The 27,174-nt window shown below is 37.1% G+C and overlaps 1 protein-coding gene across 1 annotated transcript in view; it reads right to left on the reverse strand.

Moving 5' to 3' along the window:
• The window catches only part of slc1a7b (solute carrier family 1 member 7b), a 52,093-nt gene extending 32,517 nt beyond the window's left edge, over positions 1 to 19,576 (reverse strand). The window contains exons 1-2 of the mRNA XM_006790511.2: positions 19,436 to 19,576; positions 1,915 to 1,994 (exon numbers count right to left, since the gene is read on the reverse strand). Coding sequence (XP_006790574.1) covers positions 1,915 to 1,994; positions 19,436 to 19,576 — 221 coding nt within the window. The remainder of the gene's footprint in view (positions 1 to 1,914; positions 1,995 to 19,435) is intronic.
• Between the last annotated feature and the right edge of the window lie 7,598 nt (positions 19,577 to 27,174).

Below are 27,174 nucleotides of genomic sequence, written 5' to 3' on the forward strand. Positions count from 1 at the left end.
ATTCTGTTTTTGTGTCATTCAATACAATGTGTTTATGTGTGACATACTGATATGAATCATAGTATCTTATGGAATTCCAAAAATGGCTGCCAGGACAGCTGCCACCACAATGATGTGACACACTACAAATCAACTCTTTGATGCTCTGTGCTGAGTCTGCACAATAACCTGCACTTAAACATTCATTTAATATCACGTACACATATACACATACTGTCCCTCAAGAAGACACTGAGAAAAAATAAAGAATAACATTGAGACTGTAACTTTGCCATAAGTCATAGGGGTCAAACTCTGGCCCGCGGGCCAAATTTGGAGCTGGCCTACTGGTATTATACAGCTAATATATATATTGTTTAGTATTAAGCTTTGCTTGTTCCATATTCAGTTTTCCAACAAAACTTATTTGAGTCCATAAGAAAAGATTCATTCTTATATCTGGAGGAAGATTTTTTTTTCAATAAATATTAATGTTAGCCTGAGACTTTGTTCCAGTTTTGAATTTTGGCCCACTGTGTATTTGAGTTTGACACCCCTGTTCTAAACCGACCAGACAGCTTTTAGCGTCCACATTCAAAAAGTAACAAGTTGGTGAAAACGAATCTAAAAAGGATAAAGAGAAGCAATAAGCAGGCACTGTGTGAGAACACATTGTGAGAGCTTTGGTGTTTATCCTGTCATTAAGTGATGACGTGACGAATCCTACTTCCGGGCCTAAAATAGTCTGCGTTTAATATGGCTTTTGTGTTGTTAACATGTTTAATGTTTTGTATTTTCTTATATTTAATCTCAAAAAGCTCCTAAAACAGTGAGTGATCACTGTTGACCTCCCTCAGCTTTTATTACAGCTAATCATTTATTTAAGCTCAGTTTTTAAAACCTTAGAATGTAACTACAGCCCAGCCCATGCAGCAGTATATGAATGACTAACCTCGTATTGTGGATGGATTATCTCAGTTGTTCTCCTGGCTGAAGTTTGGTCCTTTTACAGCATCCTGCCATGCGATTACATTTGTTCCTGACCACCGAGAACACTCACGTTAACTTTTATTGAGTGAAAAAAATTAGCTTGTTTATATTATGCTAACATAGCTGTGCCGCTAGCGGTCACGTAGCACATCATTATATACCAGCTAGCCAAACTTCAGTAACCCTACAAACGTCACTGCTGTTTAGTTTTCTGTCTTCATTTATGTTGGAAGTGATAACAGAGCTGTACGTTTTAATTTGTTTCCAAAACCCCGCAGTCAGGACATGCTATATTGTATTTAGATAGAAGCTAGCGAGCTAACTTCCTGTTAACTTCTAACTCCGTTAAATGTCATAAATTCCGTTTTCATGAATGCCTGGATGTTAAACTCAATTGTTACACCTGGTAGAGCAGAACGCTGATCATTTTATTAAAGATGAAAGACTTTAGACAGTTTTTCAACTCTCAGTAATGCCATAGGGATCGTTTGATATATGGACCTAGCAGCGGAGTTTAGGCCCAGACATGGCTAGTGACGTCAGACTTAACGACCGGATACTCGATGAGCTAACAAAGAAACAGAGATGAACTGTTCAATCAATGGATCAAGCGCAAATGGAGCTAGGATGAATCAAAGGCAAACAATACTGTCAGTTTATTGCACTTGCAGTACAGGTAAGCAGCTGATCAAATTATTTTGCTATTTTTCTATTCACGTGGATTTAAAATTAAGTAAAGCCTTATTGCATCTATCATTTTATTTTTATTTTATTTTAGATTCACATATTTTGTCAAACTTGATTCCAATGTCAATTATCCCAAACCAGCAGAATGTAAATGTATGTATGTCTTAATAAGCAACTGAATACATTACTGGAAACTTTAGATATGCTAAGTTAAGTGATTTGGGTCATTGTGTTAGAGCTGTACTGACGTGCAGGTACCTGGACACGACGAGTGGGAGAATCAGCATCTTCAGCATCCTCATTAGTAGCTCACCAGGAAACTGAAAGTACTTCACCTCCTGTCAGGGTAAGAGAAGAGAAATAATGGTCACGGGTAATTTTAGGAAGTCTGTCACACAGATTTTTGAAGAGGACCTTATGTTACTTAAAAAGAAATAATGAACAGGAGCAGGGCATGACAGTGACGCATAATGAATTTTCTTTTGAAGAGTTTAGATGTCTGTTATAAAAAAAAAAATTCAGTTTCGTGGACAGAAATGAGACTCTGGACTATTTTCCTATTTTCCTTCTTTGCTTATAAATGGGTACATGTTTAATCTGCATTTTAAACACATTCATCTCACCCTATCTTTTGCACTCTGTCACACCAACTCTCTGAATGTCCATTGAACATCCACCATCATACAAGAAGAAAATACACATCCAGCACAAGCCATTATAAAAAATGTGATGCTGAATTACACTTAAATATTTTAGATTTCCTAGTACAGAAAATCTTTTGATTCATCACTGTCCTTCCCACACCTCTGCCAGGTTGAGGAACAAAATATCATAAGACTTGCAGAAATAGAAAACAACATTTTCTTGTCCTTATGCTGAGTTTAATAAGCTATATGGTATTTGAAATTTTGATTTTCACAACAGTAACAATGTGTGGAATTTGAGAAAAAAGAGATCATTTCATCTAAAGAATGGATGTAACACCCTTACATGAGGGCTGGTTGCAGCAGAATAACAGTGGCTCACAGTATCACGTAGCAACTTGTGTTGAAAAGTGGTTTGTTTCTTGAAGCTTGGGCATCATTTAGAGACTCAAATCTCAAAAGATGGGAAACAAATTCAGAACTCACGGATCAAATGTTCTATTTTTGAATTCTCTCAAGGAGCAGGTGAAAACTGGTTGAAATTCACTCAGTGAAGCACGCTGACAATAAACACAAAGAATGAGAGAAAGAACATGGGAGCTTGTAAAATGGAAGGATGGAGGTGAATTGGTGAAAGAGAAGCTGGAGAAAGTGCTAAGAGCCACCACATCATCTACAAGCTTATGTCAGTATAGAGAAAAGGGTTCTTCAGGTATTGTCTTTAGGTTCAGTAATTGGCTAAAAGAGGAGAGCGTAACAAATGCGATCATTTCATAGCAGTTGTAACTGAAAACCAAGATTTGAATATGTGAATATTTTCTACCTTCTTTAGCAGCAGACCATATGAAGTCGACAGGTGGTCACTTGGCTCAAGTCATGCTATGCACAATTATAACCATACATGCACAGTACACCCATAAAATAATGTAGCCACAATTTTAAACTGTCTTAGATTGCAGAAGCAAAGTAGGAAACAAAAAGGAGAAACATTTTCCCTGAAAGTGGATCAATGAACTCACCGGCCAATTGTAAACACAGAATCTCCTCAGCACATTTCTACTTGTTTCATAGTTTTTCAGTAGCTCCATGGTTTAAAAGTAGTTGCACAAACGGATGATTGAGGTATTTTTGGATTCAAAGAGACATTAGAAGCAGTCTGACCGTTATTGGCCTATCCACTCTGTGTCATCTTCTTTTACCAGGACTGCTACAGAAGCACTAAAGTGTTAACTGAAAAACTTGCACAGCTATGACTTTTTACTAATATGGCTATTTAAGGTTTTCATTAACAAACTATATGAATTAATGCAACTTTTATTATTAATAGAATTCAGCTAAGGGGGCACAGATACTTTATTGGGTGGGCCTAACAACAACACTGCTTTAACCTAATCATATTACAGTATCCATAAAGAAATATTACATTACATTAATATTAACAGCTGTAGCAGAAAGCTAGCTCTCTTATTCATAAAACTGGCTCTGTGCCACAACTAGGCAAACTATAACCCTGGTAGCTCTGATGCTAGCGTTTAAAACCCAGCTAGCTGGAGCTGCCATGACTGACATATCAAACATTTTGGACATTTACTGCAGTGCTGCTTCTTTTTGTTTCAATTCAATGGGCTACATACTGAACTTTAGAATTAGAAACAAAGTATCAATCCTTATTGAAAATCGCTAACAATTTCTCCGTCATTGAGGAGGGAGTGCCACAGAGTCAGTCATTTCTTTTTAATTCAGATTCATTCCTGACTGAATAAGTGGAAAAAATTAACAGGGTGAATTAACAAATTGTTAAAAGCATTTAAAAAGCAAAAAAAGGCAATTGTGTTGCCAAGGCCGATTGACTTTGATGTTGACTTTAGCCTTGAGATGAAATGATGTCCCTGGTTGTCACAAAAGCTGTGATTTTGTAATTCCAGTTGGAACAAGGTAGGTGATGAGTATTTTATCAAGGTTGTAAATCCCACAAAGCCTCAGAACTTCTATCGCTTTCATTTGTATATACAGAGTTTCCCCCCTAACTGGCATTTTATTATAACATACTGGAACAACTGTAAGTTCATGACCTGCAATAAATTGATAGCCTGTCGTGGGAGTACCAGGCTATCAATTTATCGCATGGGTGGAAAATGTGATGTGAAAGTGGTCCAGAAAAAGAAAAATCTTGCTGTTACCTTTCACTGGTGTTGCATTTCTTTGATGTTTACATGAGAAATTATTAAGCATTAAACAAAGATTTGTTAAATCAGATGGAAAAAAAAAACAGCTGCAGCAGAGTGGGCTTACACATATGCACAGTGTATTAACATGGATGACATACCAGCTTTTGACCTACAACAGCTTACATTTCTCTGCTTTTCACTGCATATGTTCAGATTTCATTTTATTCAGAAATGGTCAATATAGAAAACATGTAGTCGCTTTCTTGTTTGACCTTTGTTGTCCTCTATTTTTTGAATTTGGATTTCCTTGTTGATTGTAGCCTCCCTTGTGTTTCTCCATGTTCAGTCATGTTTTGTTTCTGTGTTTTGTTGCTTCCAGATTTATTTTGTAAGTCTTCTGTCTCTTGTGCTTTCCCTTTATTTTCACTTAAGCAGGCCTTTCATTTCAGCTCTGCATTGTTGCCCCATGTCTCAACTCTACCAAATTTACTTTCTGCGTGTTCTCTAGATGAATACAGGAGTACCTATATATATTTATCTTGCTTTTTGGTGTGCCCGGCACAGGTTTTTTTTTTTTAAACCTGTAATGTAATGGACCCATCACAGGAGATTTTCCTGACATGTTTCTTAATGATAACAATGAATGCACTTATAAAAAAAAATACACTGAAAAGCAATAAGATCATGTTTGTTTTATATTTTTAAAAGATTTAATATCATTCATTCATTCAATCCAGAAAATGCCCTACTCATTAAAGGGCTGCACATGATGGCAACAAGAAAGATCAAAAGAAACATTTAATCTATTATTAAACTTAATTGGCTCAAAATGTAAAAGAACCCACCCACCACTTCAATCACACCCTGGATCTTGTTCTGACATGTGACATAGGAACTGAACATTTATACAGTGTTCCCTGAAAACCCTCTTTTGTCTGATTAAATCTTAACAACACTTAAATTTACAATAATGGATTACTCAATAGTGGGTAATACATTTCATTACTGTAGACGTCTTCCTGAAAGCGCAGTAATTACATTTAAGCGTATTTTTCCTCCACTTATTGTGTCAACACAGTGCAGAGCTGCTACTCCCACAGAGGTCAATTATCTTGTTAATGGTGTCACATCGACATTGTGCATGACTCTGGATACTGTGGCGCTTCTGAAAAAGAAAGCCTCAAATCACAAGTACTTGACTTCCTGCACTCTCTAATGTGCACCTTATAGCAGATAACTCAAAAGTTAGAGAGGAAATGGCATCTCATTAATTTAGAAGATCTTCATTTAACCTGGAAAAATAGTTTATTGCTCTATATAAAAGCCCTCCTAAAAGGCTAGGACATCTTACTTTTCATTAGTGAAGAAAATAAGAGCAACCCCAGTTTTCTTTTCAACACTGTAGCCAGAATCGGTCTGCTGAGCCACACTTTCCTTGAACCTTAACTAGTAATGAGCTCACGTTTCTTCACAAATAAAAATCTAACCAATAGAGAAAAAATTATTCATAACCATCTCACAATGGCATCATTACATGCAGATACTTTCAATAACAGTACCACTGATGAGTCTATCCAATTAATCTTTGAGTTAACTTCAGTAATCACTTTCTCCAAACCTTCAATGTGTCTATTAGACCCCAATCCTACAAGACTGCTCAAAGAAGTCCTGCCATTAATTAAGGCTTAAATATGATTAATAGAGATAGATGGATCATATTTAAGATTAAACTATCTCTATTAATGGGCTACATATCACAAACCTTTAAGGTTTCAGTTAGAGCTGGGCGATATAAGATTTTTTCATATCACGATATGTTTTTTTCATTTCAGGCGATAACGATATATATCACGATATAAGCCAAATAACTATATTTGTAAGATTTAAATGTGCCGTTGCTTACAAGTAAAATGTGAAATAATCAGCAGCTTGTTTTGATTTAAATATTTATTTCCCATAATAAGTTCAACAGGGTAGATGTACTTAAGGAACATGAGACTTTTTCAGATAAATAAAGGCAAATATTGCAAACTACACAAAAGGCAGCCGCTAAAGCGTTTAAGTTTCAAAATAGAACAAACAAAACAGACTACTAAATTATCAATTCCACTTAGAAACAAAATATTAATTCTAAAAAGAAATCTTAGTTTGTTTTACAGAAGAACAGGCAAAATTGACTAATTTTGTCAATATCAAATAAACTGAGAACTAAAAGGAAATTCTCAATCTCTCCTTGTTGTATAGTTTAGCTTTTCAAACAGTTTTAACAGTTACTTTAGTCTGACAAAAGCCGAATGACAAATTAGCGCTTCCAGTCAGAGATTGAGCATGCACCGGTTTATTGTATTTCCAGACTTGCTTTCGCACAATTTACAGTACTTTGTCAGACTTGAAATAGCCGAAATACCTTCAAACTACGGAACTTCTATGGCTCTTCCGTTCGACAATCTCTCCGGCATTGGAGCCATCATCTGTTTTCTCTTCGGTAACCTTCGGTCACGCTCTCGGTTGATTTTTCTCTAGTCGGCACACTCATTTCCTCCATTACCCGGGCGGCACGGCAGCTGGCTGCTTCCCAAACAAATACACATGTGCGGCTTGGCACTTGTGCTGTGTAACAAGTCACGTGATGTGACGCTGCGGCTGTGATTGGTTCGGCTCTGCGCTACTTAATTTGGATTGGCTGTTCTTTTTTTTTTTTTTAAGAGGACAAGAGCGGTGAGGTCTATCGCAATAGTTTAATTTTTCTATCGAGAAAAAGTTATTTCGCAATACATATCGTTATCGTTCTATCGCCCAGCTCTAGTTTCAGTAATTAAACCCTCACTTGATCCAGCTGTCTTAGTTAATTATACATCTATACATCACCAACCTTCCTTTTATCTCAAAGATAGAAAGAGTAGTTTTAAAGCTAAGAGTCTAATCAAAGACACTTATATTTCAAAAAAAGCATTTTTTTAATCGTTCACAAATCACAAAATCAACACCTACTGTATGATGTGGTGAAAGTGGAGTTCAACTGACTATTACTCAGTTTTATGGAAAGAAATCCCTTCTGATTGACTTTAAGAAACTCCCAAAGCAACATCACTGGTGTGTAAAGTAGACCTTGTTGTTCATTCCTCTCACAGACTCTATTACACAATAGAGACTGGCGTAGGTGGAAGGAATATTTCAACAGGAAAAGAGTTGAGAGTCATGGCTAAGCACAGAGAGGTAAATCTAATATGCAAGTTTTGGGGGACAGTTTGTCGGCAGATCCCATGGGGTTTTGTGTGTTTGTGAGTCCACCAGGCTTAACACTGGCCCCTGTCCAGTGCAACAGTGGACAGCTGTTCTCTATCAGCTGTGCTGTTTCCATCCCATGCAGCCAGAGTGCATATCTCCAAAATGAAACTGGCAGTGGATCAGTTGCTTGACAAAGCTTCTTTCCTCCCAAGTCGTCTCTAAGGGCGCAGTGCAGTTTCAAAGCTCTGAACCAGGATCATGCAATTTAAAATATAATTACACTTCATGCACCAGAATATAAAGATCAATTGAATATGTGCTACACAAGACCTTACATAAAAGTATTTATGTTTTTTTACGTTTTCTTTATTCTCTTCTCATCCCATCATAAATAGAGGTTGGCTTTATCTTGTGTTAAATTAATTGGTTAATGCCCTTTATTAATAATGAGGGTGTTATAACGTTTTCACATACTAAAAACGAGATAAGGTGAACAAGGTTTATCGTTTATGTATTTTAATGTTAAACATGTGATTGAGGCTTCAATTATGAAGTTAGAAAATACAAATGGTAATTGAAAAAAGTGAGTCCTTAGAGGTGCTGGATTCAGAACCACCGGATGTATTATTAGAGCATGAGCACCACAGAGTTTACTGTGTATAATCTGGATTTCTTTTGGCTTTTAAGCTCTGTCTGTTAGATTGTCAATACTTCCACCTTTGTTTTGTTCGCCCAGTGTTTCCTCTGTGTATAATAATCCTCTTTTCCCTTTGTCAAAGCTTCTGTTATGTTCCTGTGAAGTCTTATGTTGCTTGCTCCTGTTTCTAAAAATAATAATTTGATATAATATAAAAAGAATAATAATATAATATAAAAATATGTTTATTCTAAATAATAAATAATAATTCATGAATTCAAATAAATATTAATTTTAATAACATGACACCTAATCACATATGAACATGAATTAAAGGCCCTTTAAGTTTATGTAAGTCCATCCATCTATCCAAATGACAACCGCCGGGTAAGTTAAATGTGAATGGTATATTGTAGCCATTAAACAAATAATTAAGTTCAGGTACAAATAGAGGGGTTGGCTTAGAAAAAGTGCATAAAACTCAAAATTTGCTGGAAATGTCACATGTGAAAAATCTGTTACTGTTCTCTACCTTATTTAGACTACTGTGTGGAGAAGGGCTTATTTTTATTGTATTTGTATTTATTTGTTCAAAATCGATGTTCTATCGACTTGTCTGTCTGTCCATCCATTCATTATCTTCCACTTATCTGAAATCGGGTGTGTACAGGACCTTGTGGAGCTCCTTTTGTGAGAGAGACTGTTGACGTGGACAAACAATCTCTGAAATAAATAAATTACGTAAACCAGCCAAACATGATTTCCTCAATCAGCGATGCTTTTCAGTGAGGTGATTACACATTTTTATTACAGGCACAATATCTGTAATCACAGCGTAGACAATTTTCTTCCCTGCAAAGCTTCAGTTTACTATTTTACTTTTGTGTTTTTTTGTTTTTACATTTTTTTTTGTATAGTTTTAGTCTTTTAATTCATTCTCACTACTCTCAGCCTAACATTCAACCACATATTTTCTTTAGGAGTTGGTAGAGACCAGAAACAGTTAAACAATAATTTGTTTCTTTCAATGTGTAAAAGTGCCGCTCTTTGTTTACAAGGTATCCATATAAAATGAAAGGTTGCAAGTATTCAGTTGTGAAGACTCCTTGCCAATAGCAGTCATGGTCTTTTGTGTTGATTGTTGGATGTTATACATTTAGTCACTTACAAATAAATCTAGAAGAGCTGTGGCGGTGCACATTTTCACAGATAGGCTGAAAACAGGGCAGTGACCCCAAGCAAACAGATGCGGTGGCTTTAAAAACAGTCGGTGTCCTGAGCTAATCCCACTAGAAATTGGTGGGATGATACAAGGACAGCATTTTACAGGAATTATTTATACAGGGAGGCAAACTGACAGGAATACACAGGCTCCAGTACTGCGCTGCAGTGATCTGAGCCCCTAGATCCCCTAGCAATATGATTGTTTGTGAGTTAGCCTTGGTCCAGACTCATCACCACCTAATTCCCTAATCATGATCAGATCCAAAGATACAAAGTTATTTATATTAAAAGCATTCAAAAAGCAACACAACTTGATATCTAACCAACCAAATAAACACACACCATATTAATGTCTCATTTGAGCAAAACAGCACTTCTTTAGTAATTTTGGGAACAGGGGTACAAGTCAAACTCAAAAATATAACTTAGATCTAGCGCCTCTTTGCAAACATTATTAGATAAGGGTTTGAGTAGAGAATAATAATTCTGAGAGTCAGTCTTAATGATCTATAAATACCATTAGCCAGATTGAAATTCATCATAGTTGTTTGTTAAAGGAATTAATTTGTTTCATTGAAAAAATATTTGGAGGAATAGAGGTCTGAAAATATTTTAAACTATCCAAAATACAACTAGTAAAAAGAGAAATGAATGGCACTGGCAAGGAAGTGTAATATTGTTTTCCAGGGTTAGCAGAGGGAGTTCACTGAGGGGGGTTATTGCTGAAAGAGGACAGGAGTCAAGCTATCTGAGTCTAGTGTGGAAGTGCAGCTGGATCCCATATCACAGCATTTATGAATTTAAAAAGATAAATATCAATATGTTGTTCACTTTGTTTTTGTTGTTGTTCTTCACTTTATTGCTGCTTTTAGCATCTGAGGTATGTCATCTAAAGTCATACTTTTACTGACTGACGCAAAATCCACACTGCTGTGCTGTCTGAGTCATCCATCATGCTGTGTCCCAACCTCTAAATGCAACTTCACTATGCTATTCATACTGGTCATAGACTCTCCTGCTGCTGATTTGCAACTGTAGGCTTGCTCTTTGTTTTGATCTTGATATGGTGTCATTGCTTATCCAACCTAGTCATTTTCAGTCAAGTATCTTACCGCATTGATTGCACACAAAAATGTGGTCCCTGCATTTTTTGGATGAGATTAAACAGTTTCTGTTTGGTGTGTGGAACTGAGGAGAGAAGTGCTACACAGTGGGGTGTTTCTTTAAAGAGGCTTTAAAAATACCTTAAGATGAGCACTAAAAAAATCTGATTTCTTACACATTCCATCTCTCTTTGTACTTCATGTTAACCTTCCCTCTGCAACACTTTGGATCAGCTGGAGGTTTTTCAAAGAACTAAAGGGACATTCTTATAAGGAAATTTTTAATTAGTCCAACTTTGAGGAAATAGTTATATGGACTACGGATGTGTCATAAATAAAAAGATGAGTAACAAAAAGAAAAAAACAAACAAACAGAAGAAAACCGTTACCATAAGAAAGTCACTGTGATGTCACCTTTGGAATGGAAAACTGGATTTATTCTTTACTTCTATATTTTTTCATAGGTAAACTGGGAGTTCATATAGTACATGCAGACAGTGTGTAGCAATTGATTAGCAGTAGTTAACTATGCATTTTAATTCCCTTACTTGAGTTGCATGAAGCAGCATTAGCTTCTAGCTGGCAGACCAACTGCTGTGGAAAGTTGACGTCGCTCTATGTGACATGAATTGCTGCAGTTTTATTGGCTTCAAGGGCCAAAAAGGAAAAATCTTCCTTTTTCTTTTTTTGTTTCTGACATTCCTGCATTGTGAGTTATGTTCAGTAAACAGTCTAACTGGCCATTCATCCATTTTCAAATGCTCATCTGGATGTAGATCGCACAGGCAGTGGTCTTAGCCAAAACCTCCCTCTCCATGCTTACCTTTTCCAGCACTTCTGAGGAGAGACTGAGGGATTCCCAAACCAGTGGAGAGATGCAATTTCTCCAGCATCCTGTGTGTGAGCCTAGCCTCAACTAAGAGGCATCCAGGAGGCACGCTCATCAGATGCCTGAATTAACTCCACTGGCTCTCTTCAATCAGAAGCAATGGCCCCACTCTAAGCCCTCCTGAATAACCAAGTTCCTTACCCCATAATGCTTTGTACACTTCTTGTATCTGCGATCTTATTCTTTTGGTCTCTACCCACAACTCATACCAACAGTTTTTCATTAAAAAAAACAAAACAATAAAAAAAAACTGTAACTCTGAGAGAGGATGCACCTAACACCCAAAACACCGAGCAGAGAGCAAAACTAGAGAATTGTTTTTGGAAAGACACATTTTCATAAATAATTCAAGCTTCCTTGAAATATTAATGAAGGTCAAGGATTTTCCATTCAGAATAACTGTATTGTTACTAAACACAATTGCACTGTTAGTTTAATTTTCACCTTGTAAGGCTGTGTGTGTAACGGTGTGGGTGTCTGTGTGTCTGTGTTTGTGCACGATCATGGCAAAAATGTCAGTTTCTGTATATATGAGTTTTTTCTCATATTTTGTCACAAAACATAAAAGGTGTTGACATGAATAAAGATTTTTGCAGATGTGTGTTCTGTGACCCATTAATATGTAATAATGTCGTAGTTACTGCAGTTTTTTTTTTTCTTTTACTTCAAATCTTGCTTTTTTTTCTTTTTAAATTTTGACAAAATTGGCAGTTGCTTGATTGATTGATTCTTGTAAATGTTGTTCCAGTCTTATTTATACTTTCAGGCTGTGCAAAGTTAGTCTCTTATTATTTTAAAAGCAAAAACTGTCTAAGTTGTCACAAAAAAGAAAATGCTGCAAAGGTGTGGTGAACAAGAGGCATCCAGCATGCTAAGAAGCTAAAAATGCCAGTACACTATCCATCAACTTATGAAAGTCATGTTTTGCACAGAGTTGATGAATGTAGGGATGGTGTCAGGGGGGAGGTGTACAGACAGTGGACTGAGGGTCTGCAGGGCGAAGCGGATGCATTACGATAGCTAAAGCGCTTTTCTGTTAAGCAGAGAGAGCTTAGTTTGCTGTGTAAGAGCAGGATTAGCACTTGCATACGACCAGCAGAGAAGGTCTATTGCAGCTCTGCTCATCTTGCACTCAGGCATTAAGGGTCAATGTGCGTATGCCTGCATGTGTGTGTGCGTGTCCAGTGAACTGGGCAGTACAATTTGACACAATGTGTGTCACAATGAAGCATTAGAGTACAATTAACAGCATCACTGAGAAAAGTTAGTTATAGTTATATATACCAAACATGTTGTTTATGTTTTGTAATACAGCTATATATATATATATATATATATATATATATATATATATATATATATATATATATATATATATATATATATATGGGATTGGAAAGTTTACTTTACAAAATGTGAGCTCTGAGTTGGAAAGCTGTAGGTGCTGGAAGCTTCAAAAAGAGGCATTATTGGCAGGATAACTGAAAATATAGGTTCCAGCATTTGTAAAGCTTTCTACCAAGAAGTAATATTATTTCCACAGCTTATGTCATCATGTCAGACCTGCTGGACATTATTTCTTATTTAATAGAACTGTTATCTCTGGCACCAAAGGACATCTTATGTCATGGTGCTTGTACCATAATGAACTCCTTGTATTTCTAATACCTCAGTTTCCCTTCAGTGCTTCCCTGTCTGCTTTTCTGCTTGTTTATCCTTCAGTTTTTCCCCAGTTATATTTCAAAAATTGCTATCTTATTGCTGTCATCAGTTTCACCTGCTCCTATTAGTTCTGCTCTTTGTTTAGTCCTGTTTCTCTCTCATTCTGTCTGTTTGTCTTATTTACACTTCACCCTTCCCTTTGTTTACCCTTACCCTCTGGACCAGCACTTTCAATTGCAAAGTGATTGCACAGGTTGCCTAGTCGGAGGCGACTTGAAGGCTTGCAAATAGTTACAATTTATAATTTAATTTGTTGCACTTGCAGAAAGATAACCAACATATTGCAACCAATCAGAATTAGTCTTTCCTACAGAACACAATGTGATGTTCTTTATTGTGAGGTTTTTTATCCGTATGTAGAGGGTAACAGATTTGCAGTAGACTTGCAACAGATTTATCACACTTAATCAGACAAAAGAGTGCATGTAATTGCCTGCCTAACTCCATTCAAACACAAATAGACAGCAGGCTGACTCTGTCTAATTGCCACTTTATCACTTGTTACAAAGTTACTTTGAAGATGGCATGTGATCGTGACCAGTCTCAGACTTGGCTTTGAAGCAACCAAATGAGTACACTGATCATACTTTTTATTTGCTAAATATTCTTCTTCTGTTTGCATTAAGGTCATTTTGAAATACACATACCACACTGACTGCAACCAGATTCATTGAACAAAATGGCAATACCTTGACACCTTGAGATGAGAAAATGCCCTGTGCCTTGCAGCACCACAGCTGCAGTTTGATTCCAGCTAGTGACTTGTGCTGCCATTCCTTCAAATTTCTAATCTACCTCTTTGCTGTTTATAAAGCAAAGAGGAAAGACAAAAGTGCAAAAAACCCAGAGAAAAGCAAACCCAAATCTGACTTTGTGGTCTTTACTAATTCATTCTCACATTAAATATGCAGAAATAATTTTCCTCTTTCAGTATGAAACCGGGGTTTTCTCTAATGTTGTCTTTCCTCTGCAATATGAAAGGCTTTGAGGCAGCTGCTTTTATAACATCGTGCTATAGAAATAAAACTGAGCTGAATTAATTTGAAAAGTATGGAAAACAGACTATTCGAGTTTAGCTGCTTCACCTTCACCAAAAAAAGTGTAGGTCTGATCAGTGTTTCAGTCAAAAATATACAAGAGCCACTTTGTTAGGTACACCTCTTCAAATGCTCATTAATGCAAATATTTAATCAGCCAATCAGATCACAGTGACTCAGTGTATTTAGGAATGCAGGCATGGCCAAGATGACCTGATGAACTTCAGACAAAGCATTAGAGCATAAGATAATTTAAGTGACTTAGAATACGGTGTGGTTGTTACTGGCAGACGGCCTAGTCTCAGTATTTTTGAGAAGTTTGAGTAGTTTTGATGTGCACTGAATGCTGTATGAATGAAGTCTGAATGACAAAGTCTATGTATCTATGCATCTGCAGCAGCTGAAGACCACACCGGGTGTCAGACAAGAACAGGAAACTGAGACCACAATTCACACAGGCTCAACAAAATTTTGTAGTAGGAAGTTAGAGAAAATGTCACCTGGTTTAATGATTCCCATTGTCTGCAGCAACGTTTGGATTGTAAGATTGTCACACTTTGGCATAAACAACATGACAGCCTCAATCCAACCTGCCTCGTATCAGTGGTTCAGGCTGGTTATGATGTAATGTTGTGTGGGGTATTTTATTGGCACATTTTGGGCCCTTTAGTACAAATAGTGCACTGAGCCTTGTTGCTGACCATGTCCAGCCCTTTCTGACCACAGCTGCTTTCAGCAGAATAATGAGTCACCTCAAACTGGAATCTTGAACATGGCAATGACTACACTGTATTCAAATGGCCTTTGCAGTCACCAGAGCATCTTTGGGATGTGGTGAAACAAGGGATTCACATCATGGCTTTGATATACAATCTTCAGCAACTCTGCTTTCACGTCAATATGGATCAAAATCTCTGAGAAATATTTCCAGTGTGTGTGTCACTGTGGCAAAATATTTTCCCGATGACAATCACCAGCTTCACCAGGTGTTTGTGCATCTGTCTGTTGTGATCTCATCACAGAAATAATCTTGAGTTATTTTTAAATTTTTTGTCAGTCTAACTGTGAAATTTGCTACTAATGGGCTGCTTCTACAGACTTCCATTATACTATAATCTGGTCACCCACCCAGTACCCAGTCCTATACTTGTACTTCATATGTTTCTGTGCTAAAAAATGTTAGGATGTCTCTTCTCTTCAGATTTTCATTCCTTTGAATATTATCTTTGTTTTTCTTTTTTCTTCTTTTTTCATTTTTCTGCTGCGCAGTCCAATCCCCCTGCTCCCCGAAACAAGCTAAGTCTTATCTCACACACACATACACACAGACAAACACGAAAACACTTAAAAAGATTGGCTGTACTTCCTGTTTATGCCCTGAACCCCCCAAACACAGAGAGGATCTGTGTTTGGGGGTTCAGAGCAGAAACAGATAATCTGCCTTGAAACATAAATGTCTTCTGTGTAGGTTGCGATGAGCCCCACTGACAGGCACTTTTATTTGATGTACAATTAGAGAAAGCATTTATTTGATTGGATTGTAATCCCCTATTGTGAGAGTAAAGGAGCCATGAGCTATTTTTAGGTCTATTTGAGAATTTGACAGAGCTTTAGACAGAAGGGTGATGGGAAAGAAAAAGGCTGCATTTTGTTTACGGATTCCATTAAAGCTGCTTGTTGACTGAAGCAACTTTACTGTAAATGAATGCTTAGGTTTCCTGTACATGCTTTAATAAATTAATGACAACAAACATGAATACACACACACACAGGAACACAAATACTTCCTCTGCACAAGGGATATAATAAATATAGCAACTAAGTCATTGTTTTCTCTTTTGGTTTAAATTCTCTTATATAGTAACAGCGCAGCATCACCAGAAAAACAACTCTAAAGGGATTCAAATGGCCAGTGTTTATGTAGTATGTGGTGTTATTTAGAAATTTAGAGTAAGCGAGAGACACTGTATTGCCTTTGCCAAGTATTTGCTTGTCTGCCTTCACATGCATATGAACTTGAGTGACATCACATTCTTAATCCATGGGGTTTAATATGATGTCAGCTCAACCTTTGCAGCTATAACAGCTTCAACTCTTCTGGGAAAGGATTTCCACCAGGTTTAGGAGCGTGTTGAATTTTTTGTCCATTCTTCCAGAATGACATTGGTGAGGTTAGACACCAATGTTGGATAATCATCCATGTCTTTATGGACATTATTTTGTGCACTGGTGTGCAGTCATGTTGGAACAGGAAGGGTCCATCCCCAAACTGGTCCCACAAAGTTGGGAGCATGAAATTGCCAAAAATGTCTTGTTATGCTGAAGCATTAATAGTTTCTTTTACTGGAACTAAGGTGACTGAGCGCAGCTCGTGAAAAACAAGCCAATGCTGTAATGCCTCCGCCATCAAACTTTAGACTTGGCACAATGCAGTCAGACAAATACCATTCTCCTGGCAACTGCCAAATCCAGACTAATCTATTGGATTGCCAGACAGAAAAGTGTGATTCGTCATTTCAGAGAGCACATCTCTGAGAGCGCACCACTGCAACTGACGTTTGGTTTAGATGCAACTGCTCGGCCCACTCCATGAAGCTCTCTACGCACTCTTCTCGAGCTGATCGGAAGGCCACGTGAAGTTTGAAGGTCGCCCTGTGATTTTAAAGGGCGACCTGCCACTTCTTGGCTGAGTTGCGATCACTCCCAATCGCTTCAACACTAACAGATGACTATAGAATAGTCAGCAGTCTGTAGCGAGCACAAGTTGCACAGGTAGCATCCTATCAGAGTACCGTGCTGGAATGCACTGAGCTCCTGAGAGCAAAGATGAATATTAATATAACCAGGTTAAATTTTGATATAGCTTTAAGCTATACATCATACATATGTATGGTACTTTGAGTAGCAGGTGGATGCTGACACAGGAGACTGCAGGCCAATCACTTTCTGTCTGCTATGCTTTACCTCAGGCGATATGAGCCACTGAACTAAATCTCTCGACCTTGTTCATTTTGGAGCGCTTTGGAGCCTTGAAAGGAGTACAATATCTGACAAAATAATATGATCACCTGTGCAGTTAACTGTGCCAACAGACCAGGAGGGCTGCACTTCAGTTAGTGAATTTCTGGTATTTTATTTGTAGGCATCTAGCTGGCCCTATGTTATGAGTTAGCTTCTGCTACCTAATATTTGGACTGCAGCTTCTTATCCATTTATGGCTACTTGTTAAATGTTAAATTCAGAGGGCTCATATTTGCTTTTGGGAGTCACTGGCAATCAGCAAATTTTAATGCACATGACTATGGTTTGACATATGAACAACTAAACAAGTTTTGCTTACTATACTTATTCCTTTTATTATAGTGGCAGCTAAAAGTTTCCCCTTCAGTAGAAGTGATGCAGAGCTAAGTGCATCGTTTTGTGTTTTGTGTGTCTCTCCTCTCTGAGTCAGCTGCAGTACCGGGTAGAAATGAAAAGATGATATTCACGTATAAGGCGTAAATAGCTGTATGAGGTGAAGCTGGAACTGATAGTTCACAGGACAAATCTGAGGGGTAATGAGTGAGTAAAAAACAAGGTTCTGTAACACAAATTAAAGCTGCGCCCACACTGGAAGCAATTCTCAGTAATAATATTCTCAGATAGCAGAAACTGAATGATGTTGGGCGATTGAACCTGCTACAGGTTAAATAACTGCTGCCATCCAAGATAAACATTTCTCGACTTTCAGGTGAGACCTTGATGACTACCAATAACAGCACCATGTACTAGTGACTGACATGTACGCTGAATATAGAATAGACAATTAATTAGGTAACTTTCAGCTTCAAAGCAGTGTGCAAGGAGTGGATCACTTCCAGTGTAGATGCAGCTTCTGCCCCCCCCCCCCCCCCCCCCCCACACACACACACACACACACACACACACTCCAGAGACATGAATGCATTCCCAAGGCGTTTCCACCCAAATTTATCAATCACAGCTCAGTAGAATTAAATTTTTATCCATTCATCCATTCATCCAAAAGATTTCAACACTAATGGTCTAAATCTCAAAGTACTGCTTAGGAAGGTAGCTAGATGAGTACACGGTGTTTTTCTTTCTTGTTTTTATTCAGTTTCATGCATGTTTTTACCTTTAATTTATGGTGGAAAAAACTACTTTAGTCACTCGTGTTGTATGAATGAGCAGTTCTTAGGAAAGCTAAGACCCACAACTTGCACAGCCACTTTGTACAGGAACAATCACACATCCATTTGGTGAATTCTTCTTGCTGTGCTCTTTTCAAAAAGGAACTTTATTGCTCTTGCATGTGTTTAGGAGACATCTCTACCCAAAACAGTTACACTTTATCCAGACAGAAGCAAATGTAAAATCAGTGCAAAGACACATTAAAGCAGGAGTACCATCAAGAGTGTGCTAATATAACTTTTCACTCATTTAGCAGAAAAACAAACACATCATATTTTTTTTTAAATTTTACGATAACACTTTTGCTGAAGCCTCTGACTGATTTGCTTTCACAATGTTTTTCCAGCTCTTCCCCAATAAACGTAGGAATTTAAATATGGAGACTGCTGGTCTTTCCATCCAGTGTTTCGGGTTATTATCTCGCTATACCCTAAACTCCTGGCTCGCCAATCTTACTCACTTTGTTACTGCCTGTTTCCTCACCATTCTAGCAATACACACAACTACTTCCTGCAATGCATTATAATCCTCATTATTGCAGAGAGTGTAGTAAAATTTTATCAAATACAACCAGAGGGTTTTTCATTCTCCTGTGGGAATCGCTTTCAAATCATTATTATTTGATATTGTTATGAATGCAGTAGGTTAAGGTCTGTTTTCTGAAAATTTAGATTTTTCGTTTTTGATGATAGCCTTTATTAAACAGTACAAGGGTAAGCACTTTATCACTTAACCATTATGCAGTTTAGGGTTAAAGGCTGAACTTCAATAAAACTGTGAAAATATTGGTATGAATAATAATGTTTTACATGGCTAATATAAGCATCATTTTCTTAATTTGATGAAAACAGCAACCTTATGTGTTTGTACTGAGTATAAATACAGGATTCTCTCTGCATGACGTCACACTGGGTCAAGGGGAGGAGACACACTGACCTGCTCCGTGAGACGCCGTGTCCTCAGGAAGAAACCCAAAAGACATCCAATGACCACAGCCATCACTGACATGATGAGGAGCCCATTCTGCTTGCAAACATTCTTCACCCTCACCCACACTGCATCCAAAGCCATGGCCATTGTGAGTCACCTGTCCTCTGTCCTCTCAGCAATCCATAAATATGGCCCAACCAAAGCTTTAAAATCCAGGTGTGAGAATGAAGGAAAAATATAAAATGAATTAAGAAAAACTATGCAAAATATCCACTCCTCTGCGACGTTTTAAAGCACCTTTGGGCTCAGCATTCCTCTTGTCTTTACGCTGCAGCGATCTGCACTAAGCTAAGAGGATCCTCTCACTTTCCAGGCATGTCCTCCCATCCTGCCCCACCCATCATCATCCCTGTGTGGGCTGACCCACTGTGAGTGGGTGGGAACAGCTGGCAACCATGTCACAGGGGGTTAAAGATTCCCAATCCTGTTATAGTGCAACTGTATTAAATAGGTCTGAAGCTGGATTAAAAGTCCATGAACAATTTGACAAAGGTTAGCAGAGTAACCTTACGGACCCTCTGAGAAAACAGGGGGATATGTCTCGCACACAGTGGTCATTGAACTGCTTTTTGAAAACTTTATGTCGGATAAATCAGCAAAGCAGAATTCATGATGATACTGGGGTTCGCAACCCAGTATCACCAAGAACAATGCTCATACAGGATTTTGGACAATTTACTTCCAAACCTTGTCACCATTTTACTATACCCAAATAAGATCTTCCTCAACCTTAAACAAATTCAATGAAGATGTTTTAATTAACAATTTTCACTATTTGGGCATTTGTGCCATTTGTGTCAGTAAATGAACTACACTAATCTCTCATATCATATCATCTAACAATGTTATTTCAGTTCCCTGAGGTTTGTGGGCATCCATTTAAATACCACTCTCTTAAGGTCTTAAGCATCTCAGTCAGGTTTAGGTCTGGACGTCTGACTGGTCCATTGTAACATCTTGACTCTTCAGTCATTCTGTTCTGCTGTGCTTTGGATTTTTGTCCTGTTTCATGACCCAGCTTTGGCCTAGTTTTAGCACACCGACAGATGGCCTCATATTCGACTCTAGAATACTTTTGTAAACAGTGGAGTTTATGGTTCAACTCAACGACTGCAAAGTGCCCAAACCATCAGCCCTCCAACACCCTACCTGGCAGCTGGACATATCTCATCTGTCCTGATGACTTTGTTCCAGATGTCTTCTGGTTTCTTCAGATACAGCTTTGCCACTCTTAGCCATGCTGCCAAGTTCTTTTTTAGAGAGAATAGGCTTTCTCCTGGCAACCCTTCCAAACATACCTCATCATACGTATTCAGTTTCCTCTTAACTGTATGTTACTTCTAAGATGCTAAATGAGGCCTGTAGAGTTGGGACATATCTGTCTTGAATGTTTTCCACTTATTAATAATCATGCTCACTGGAGAATCGTGGACTAAATTGTTTGGAAATGATCTTATAGGCCTTCGCAGACTGATGGGCCGCAGCACTTGCTTCTTAAAATCACTACTGATCTCTTTTCTCCTTGGCATTGTTTTAACGCACACCTGAATGCTGGAGCTCAGAAAACTGCCTAAACATCTGCTTTTATAGAGGTTTCACACTTTAGATGCCGATGAGCATTTAATCAAGTGCATTTGATTATCAGCTCTTGTCGCTAGTTACTTAATTCCTGAGAGCAGAAGGGGTGTAATTAGTTTTTCACACACTGCTTTTAGCTTAATTTTTGTTAAATAAATAATTATATCATGTGATAAGTCATGTTTTGTAGCTTATCTGAGGTTATATTTACCTCATTTTTTTTTTATTGTCCTGATAAGTAAAACCTTAAGCTCTAAAGAGGGTGTACTTAATTTGTTTTTCTACCATTGCTTGTGTTTGACATATTATATATGTGTTTGGATATTTAAGAAAATAAAACGACACATTTCTTCATTACCTGCCTGTTGGAAGGAAACAAGAAGTAAAGAAAAGATGCAAGTGTAGAAATTGAAGAGAGATGTTAACATAAACAAAGTGTGCACACTAAAGAAGGTGTTGTACCAAGAAGAGATATACCTAAAGCAAGGCAGGCAATCACAGTGAAGTGAAACACACAAGGACAGGAAGTGAAGACAAAACCAAGAGAGGTGAGTGAGTCAAAACAAAAGGAAAAGGAAAGCAAAAAGGAAATGAAACAAAGAAGAAGATGACCTTGGGAGCAGGATCAGGTGTGATAGTCTAATCCTCAGGATAACAGCTGCGATTTGCTGCTTAACCTTCTCTTAGAAAAAATAACTTTGACGTGATTAAGAACAAAGAGAAGCTATTTTGTTTAAAATCCACATCTCATTCTTTCATATATAATACATTCTGAATATATACTATATACCCCTCATTAAATTACAATTCAAGTGAAATTAATTTCTAACCTCTTTTTTATCTCTTGAACCATGCCAGGCCACTTCTGGTGAAGCACAGAATGACTTTTGAGAAACAGTTAAATGAGGCATATAATTCAAGTTCATACAGAGGTCATGTTCAGCTATTATCTCCTCAAGTTTTCCGACTTGGCTGTCATCTTCACTCTTCTCATGCAAATACATGGAGCACTTCTATCCTATTTTAAAATTGGGGTATATTTTTGATTATTTCTATTTAATACAACCCTCTCTGAAGGGATAACTTGATTGAAAAAGTCACATTGTGACTTTGGCCCTGTCTGCTTTCACTGAAGGTGATAATCCGAAGAGCTGCTTATTGTGTTGTTGGTTTGCTTCTCTGGTCATCATTCAAATTCAAAATTCAATGAGAAAAACAAGTGACTAGGATGACTATAGAACTGGTGAATAGGTCTAGCAGGCAGAAAAACCAAGGGCAGTTTATGTAACTGTGTCCGTGCTTTACAGATGAGGTACTTCATAGTATAGTATATCTGTCATTTAAATAGGTTTGTCATATTTTTACGTAAACCTGGAAATAATCAGAAAGTTTAGATCCATAAACAAAAGAAGGAGAAATATTTCGGATTCTCTGCTGCATTTCTAGGCCATCAATAAGCAGATGTGTGACAATGGTCATGTCTCAGTCAATTTTACTAACAGCTGGATTTCCACGAGTTATACATTTCCTCTGAAGCAGCGTTCAGATGATAATCAGGTGGATTTAAACGACTCATCAGAGGCTTGCTGGGGGAAATCAATCTGCAGCTTAGCTCACCTGTGGCTTGTTAAAAAATAAAAAGTTTTACTGCCGAATGTTGGTTTGAATGACACTTTGAATGAACATTTTCTCTCATTGGTTATGTGACTTACTTTGTCAGCTCATATTAAAAAGGTGGCACACCAGCATCTAGCACTTGCACGGCACAAAGGTCTGTTCAATGCACCATGATTTCATGCCGCAAAAAAGGAGAAATAGTTATATGCTCTGTTGGAACTGAATGCATTCGTGTTGCAAATACAACCTCATTTACAAGCACATTAGAGATTTAGTACCACTGCTACAGTGGGAAAAAGAACTGAAGTGTTTTTGTTTTTCTGAGTACAGGGTAGCAGAGGCTAGACTGAAGGTTTCCAAGGTGGCAGATTAAATACACACAATGTGGAACTGGATAAGTTGTACCATCAAAAGGCCAAGTACAGTTTGCTGAAGGTAAAAGAGCTTGTTAGCCAGTTCTGCTCTGAGAGCACGAAGGTCTGTTGTCAAGAAATATATAAAGGTCTTTGATGTTTTGCATATTCGCAACTATATGCATGTGTTTCTTCTGTATTTAAGTTTGTTTTAAGGTCATGGGGAATAAAAGTAACCTTGACAGGTGTTTATAAGATGCCTCTTCCTCTGGCTTTTCAAGTTGAAATTGGCTGAAGGATCTCCAGTCTCTTTACATCACACAGAGCCATGAGAAAAAACTGTTGGAAACAAAGCATTAAGAGCACCCTCAAACCTGTTGTTGTTGTTGTTGTTATTATTATTATTTTACTTACTTTACTTCACATTTAAAATCCTGTCATGTTTAATATATAAAATCACCACTGTAACTGTATGTATAGAAATAGAAATTATAGAAATTAATAAAAAAAATATTCTCTCTTCCTTTAATAGCAATGAAGGTATAGCATATACAGCCAAGGCACTAATTAGTTTCAAGAAACAAGTTGGAAACTATGAATGCTTCGTATCAGCCACCATTAACGATCTGAATTTTAAGTGACAGGAAGAGATCATTAAAGATTGGTAGTGACACACCTGACAGCAGGAAGTCCTTCCTCTCAGCGTTAAAGCTGACAGATTTGAGAGAACTAGAATAACTTTCAATTAATAAAACGTCTTTTCAGATTCCAGAAATGTTTTGATGCACTGATGACGACAGAATGAGTCGTCTGTCTCATTTTTAATTATTGTGTGATTCCACAGTTTGGGATAAACATCAGGATTTGTCTTATTTGGTCTTTGTCTGAATAAACATAAACTGTTAACGTGCCTGATCTGTGTATTTTATTTTTGTAACATACAATTTCAAAATGTACAACATTGTTTTGTCATATGCTTTTTTGTCAAACATGTCGCCATATGAAGCTGCACCACCATGCTGCTATTTACATATAGATCTAGATATATATAGATCTAGATCTAAATAAATAGGTATAAAAATATATATTTTCTGTTTGTCTATCACATACTCAAGAAGCTATTTATAAATAACTTTGGGGTAGTGGTCTGGCTCATGATGCTCCAGTATGTAGTCAACTTCAGTTAATCCATCGATGTATGTAGTGATGTGGGTCAAACACTAATTGCATAAAATTACTAGTAAGGAAGCATAATGCAGTGGGAAATGAAATGGGATTAATGCACTTATACAACATTATGGTGACAGGTTAATTTCTATTGACTTCTGTCCCATAATTTGGGATGACTCATTTCCGAGCATCCTGTTTGTGTTTTCATTTTATTCTACAGAACAAAGCGCATTCAAAGAGGCCATGGATAATGGGCTTATTTTTTGATACTATGGACTTTACCCTACAAAGGTATGGTACCACTAAAGTGATGTTACTCTGTATTGTGGAGGTTTAACGGAGCTGGGTAGCCACATGCACAATTCTTCCATATTAAATTTTTGCCAAGCTTTTCTTAAAATATAAAGCTGTATTCAACTATTTTTATAATCAAAAACTGCAGTTCACATTCTGCAGTCTGCTCAGGCTGAATCAAACAAAATTGTACCAGATTCCAGACAGAGCGGAAACTTCTTTTGTTCTCAAAGAATATTCTGTAATTTCAATTATGTGATAAAATTATGTTTTATCTCAGAGGACGGCAGCTTACAAAAGACCCTATAAAGGTAGGAATCATAGCCAATAATGAACGTTGTATGGAAAAGATATGGGACTGGTCACTAAGCCACATTTGTCACATTTGGTAAGTATCCCATTTCCATTACCTGTGGGTGATATATTCCTGCCCAATACACCTGACCTTTAACACAGAGTTGGGATTAAGGAATATGACAAAAATCACTCAGGAATAATAACTCATTCCATGTAGTTTACTGTATGTGCAGAGATTAAGCGTTTTGGCCACTGGTTAGTTAATTATTTTGTCACTTGGGAGGGAAACTGGCAACAGCTAATCCACTGGGTGTCTGGTTCAGAAGTGCAAGTGATTAATTTGAAAGAAATGTGTTTCCTGTTCAAACAACAAAGCACTTTTAGAGATAGAAGGTGGTTGACCAAGGTGTATTGTGACAGTTTGTCAGTAAGGTTAAATGTTAAAAGTGTTCTGGTGTCCAGTAAAGAACATTTTTACTGTTAACTGGTGTTGATCCAGAAAGCTGCAGCTGTGTGAAATAGGAGTCTTGTTACTTGAAAGTAACAAAGAGCAATAAGTCTGTTAATTTTTTATTGGTTTTGGTGACACACCCATTTGTTTCTAGTAAGAGGAGAACTCTAATAACTTTGTGATAATAAAAGCTAAAATTTAAACACATAAGAAGGCAGCCATGAACAGTGATAGATGATGCATACAATGTACAAGCACAACACACTGTAAAAACATTGTAACATAAAAGTATTTTACTGTGTATTTTACAGTTTTGTACTGTTCTTCTAGAATATCATTAAATTTACATAAATAGACTGTGATTTTACATTTCAAATGTAAATTAACATAAAATCACTGTAAATGTAATAAAACATAATTTTCTTGTTTTTTTTTAAATATATATGCATATTTAGATTGTTAAAATACATTCACAAATGTATCATAATTTCACAAATATTTGTCCGTTATTTGAAAGATTGAACTGTTAAATTCAAATGTAATGCTATGGAAAAATATATAAAATGATTCTTATAAACTTTTTTTACATCAAATAATTATTATTATTGCTGTTATTTAGGGCAATGGTGGCTCAAGTGTTGGCAGTTCGCCTTGTAATCAGAAGGTTGCCGGTTTGAGCCCCGGCTCGGACACTCTCGGTCGTTGTGTCTTGCCTAAACACACAACGACCGAGAGTGTCACCTACCACCTACTGGTGATGGCCACAAGGCAATTATAAAGTGGAATTGTAAAGCACTTTGAGGGTCTCAAAAAGCGCGATATGAATGCAATCCATTATTATTTAAACCAACTGTTAACTGTATATTTCTGTACATTTAAGTATTATTATTCATATTGCTGCATTCATTGATCTTGCTTATAGGTAATTTCATTGTTTAATCACATTAAAATGTACCTGATTTAATGTTTAAAAGCTCTTGAAAAAGGCAAAATCCCATGTAAAATTAGGGCAACAAACTGTATTGTCATTACTGAAAATAATTGTATTTTCATGAGAAAGTTATTTAAAATAATGTCATTTAAAATAATGTGATAGTCTAAAAGGCTTAGTTTGCCTCTCTTCTTACATCAGTCAAAACAAAAATACATGTATTGCGGCTTCATTACATTGCCCGGTATTAGAATAGATTTTCAAATAATTATATAGTGGCTCCAGGTCCTTCACTCTCGTAACATTATTCTTACAAAGCTATTGGAAATCCAGTAATTGAACAAGAAGCATGTTAGCTTTTTTTTGTATAATAGTTGTCTCAATTGTTTTACAACTAAATTAACCAAATTTTTGTTTTTTGCTTAATCAGTTGCACTGTAAGAAGCATGCTATATAAACATAATTCCTTAAAAAGACAGTATTAAAGTCTAAATGTAATTTAGTAATTGTAACAGAGTAGTAACAACGTATCTTCTTCTCTGTCTTGGAAGGTATATTTTTTTCAAAATGTGACATCTTTCTTTTAAAAATCACCTCAGGATGACCTCAGTGCTGCCGTTTCTGGGTTATGTATCTAAATGGCAGCATGGAATTGCTTTGAATGGAATTTGCTCTCGCTTTGAAGACACACTCCTGCTGTGTGTTTGCACAACTCCAGCCCCAAACTTCTGTCTGCTGCAGAGATTTGTTTTAATTTATTTATTTCCCCCCAGTAGGAGTTTTAATTTTTTTGTTGGCCCAAAGCTTGAGTGATTCAGGTCGCTTTGTCCGTCACAGTCTGTCCTCGTGACGGGGCCATGTGTGCGGTAGTCAGGGCACACAGAATCAGCTGCCAGCTGAATTCTCCCTATTTTGCTGTACATTCCTCGTGGGTACACCGTGATGAAGAATCTTATGGGAAAAAAATGTTGCAGATGAGAAGAGATGCAGTGTT

This window comes from Neolamprologus brichardi, chromosome 23 (assembly GCF_056152115.1).
Source record: "Neolamprologus brichardi isolate AB-2024 chromosome 23, ASM5615211v1, whole genome shotgun sequence".
NCBI lineage: Eukaryota > Metazoa > Chordata > Actinopteri > Cichliformes > Cichlidae > Neolamprologus > Neolamprologus brichardi.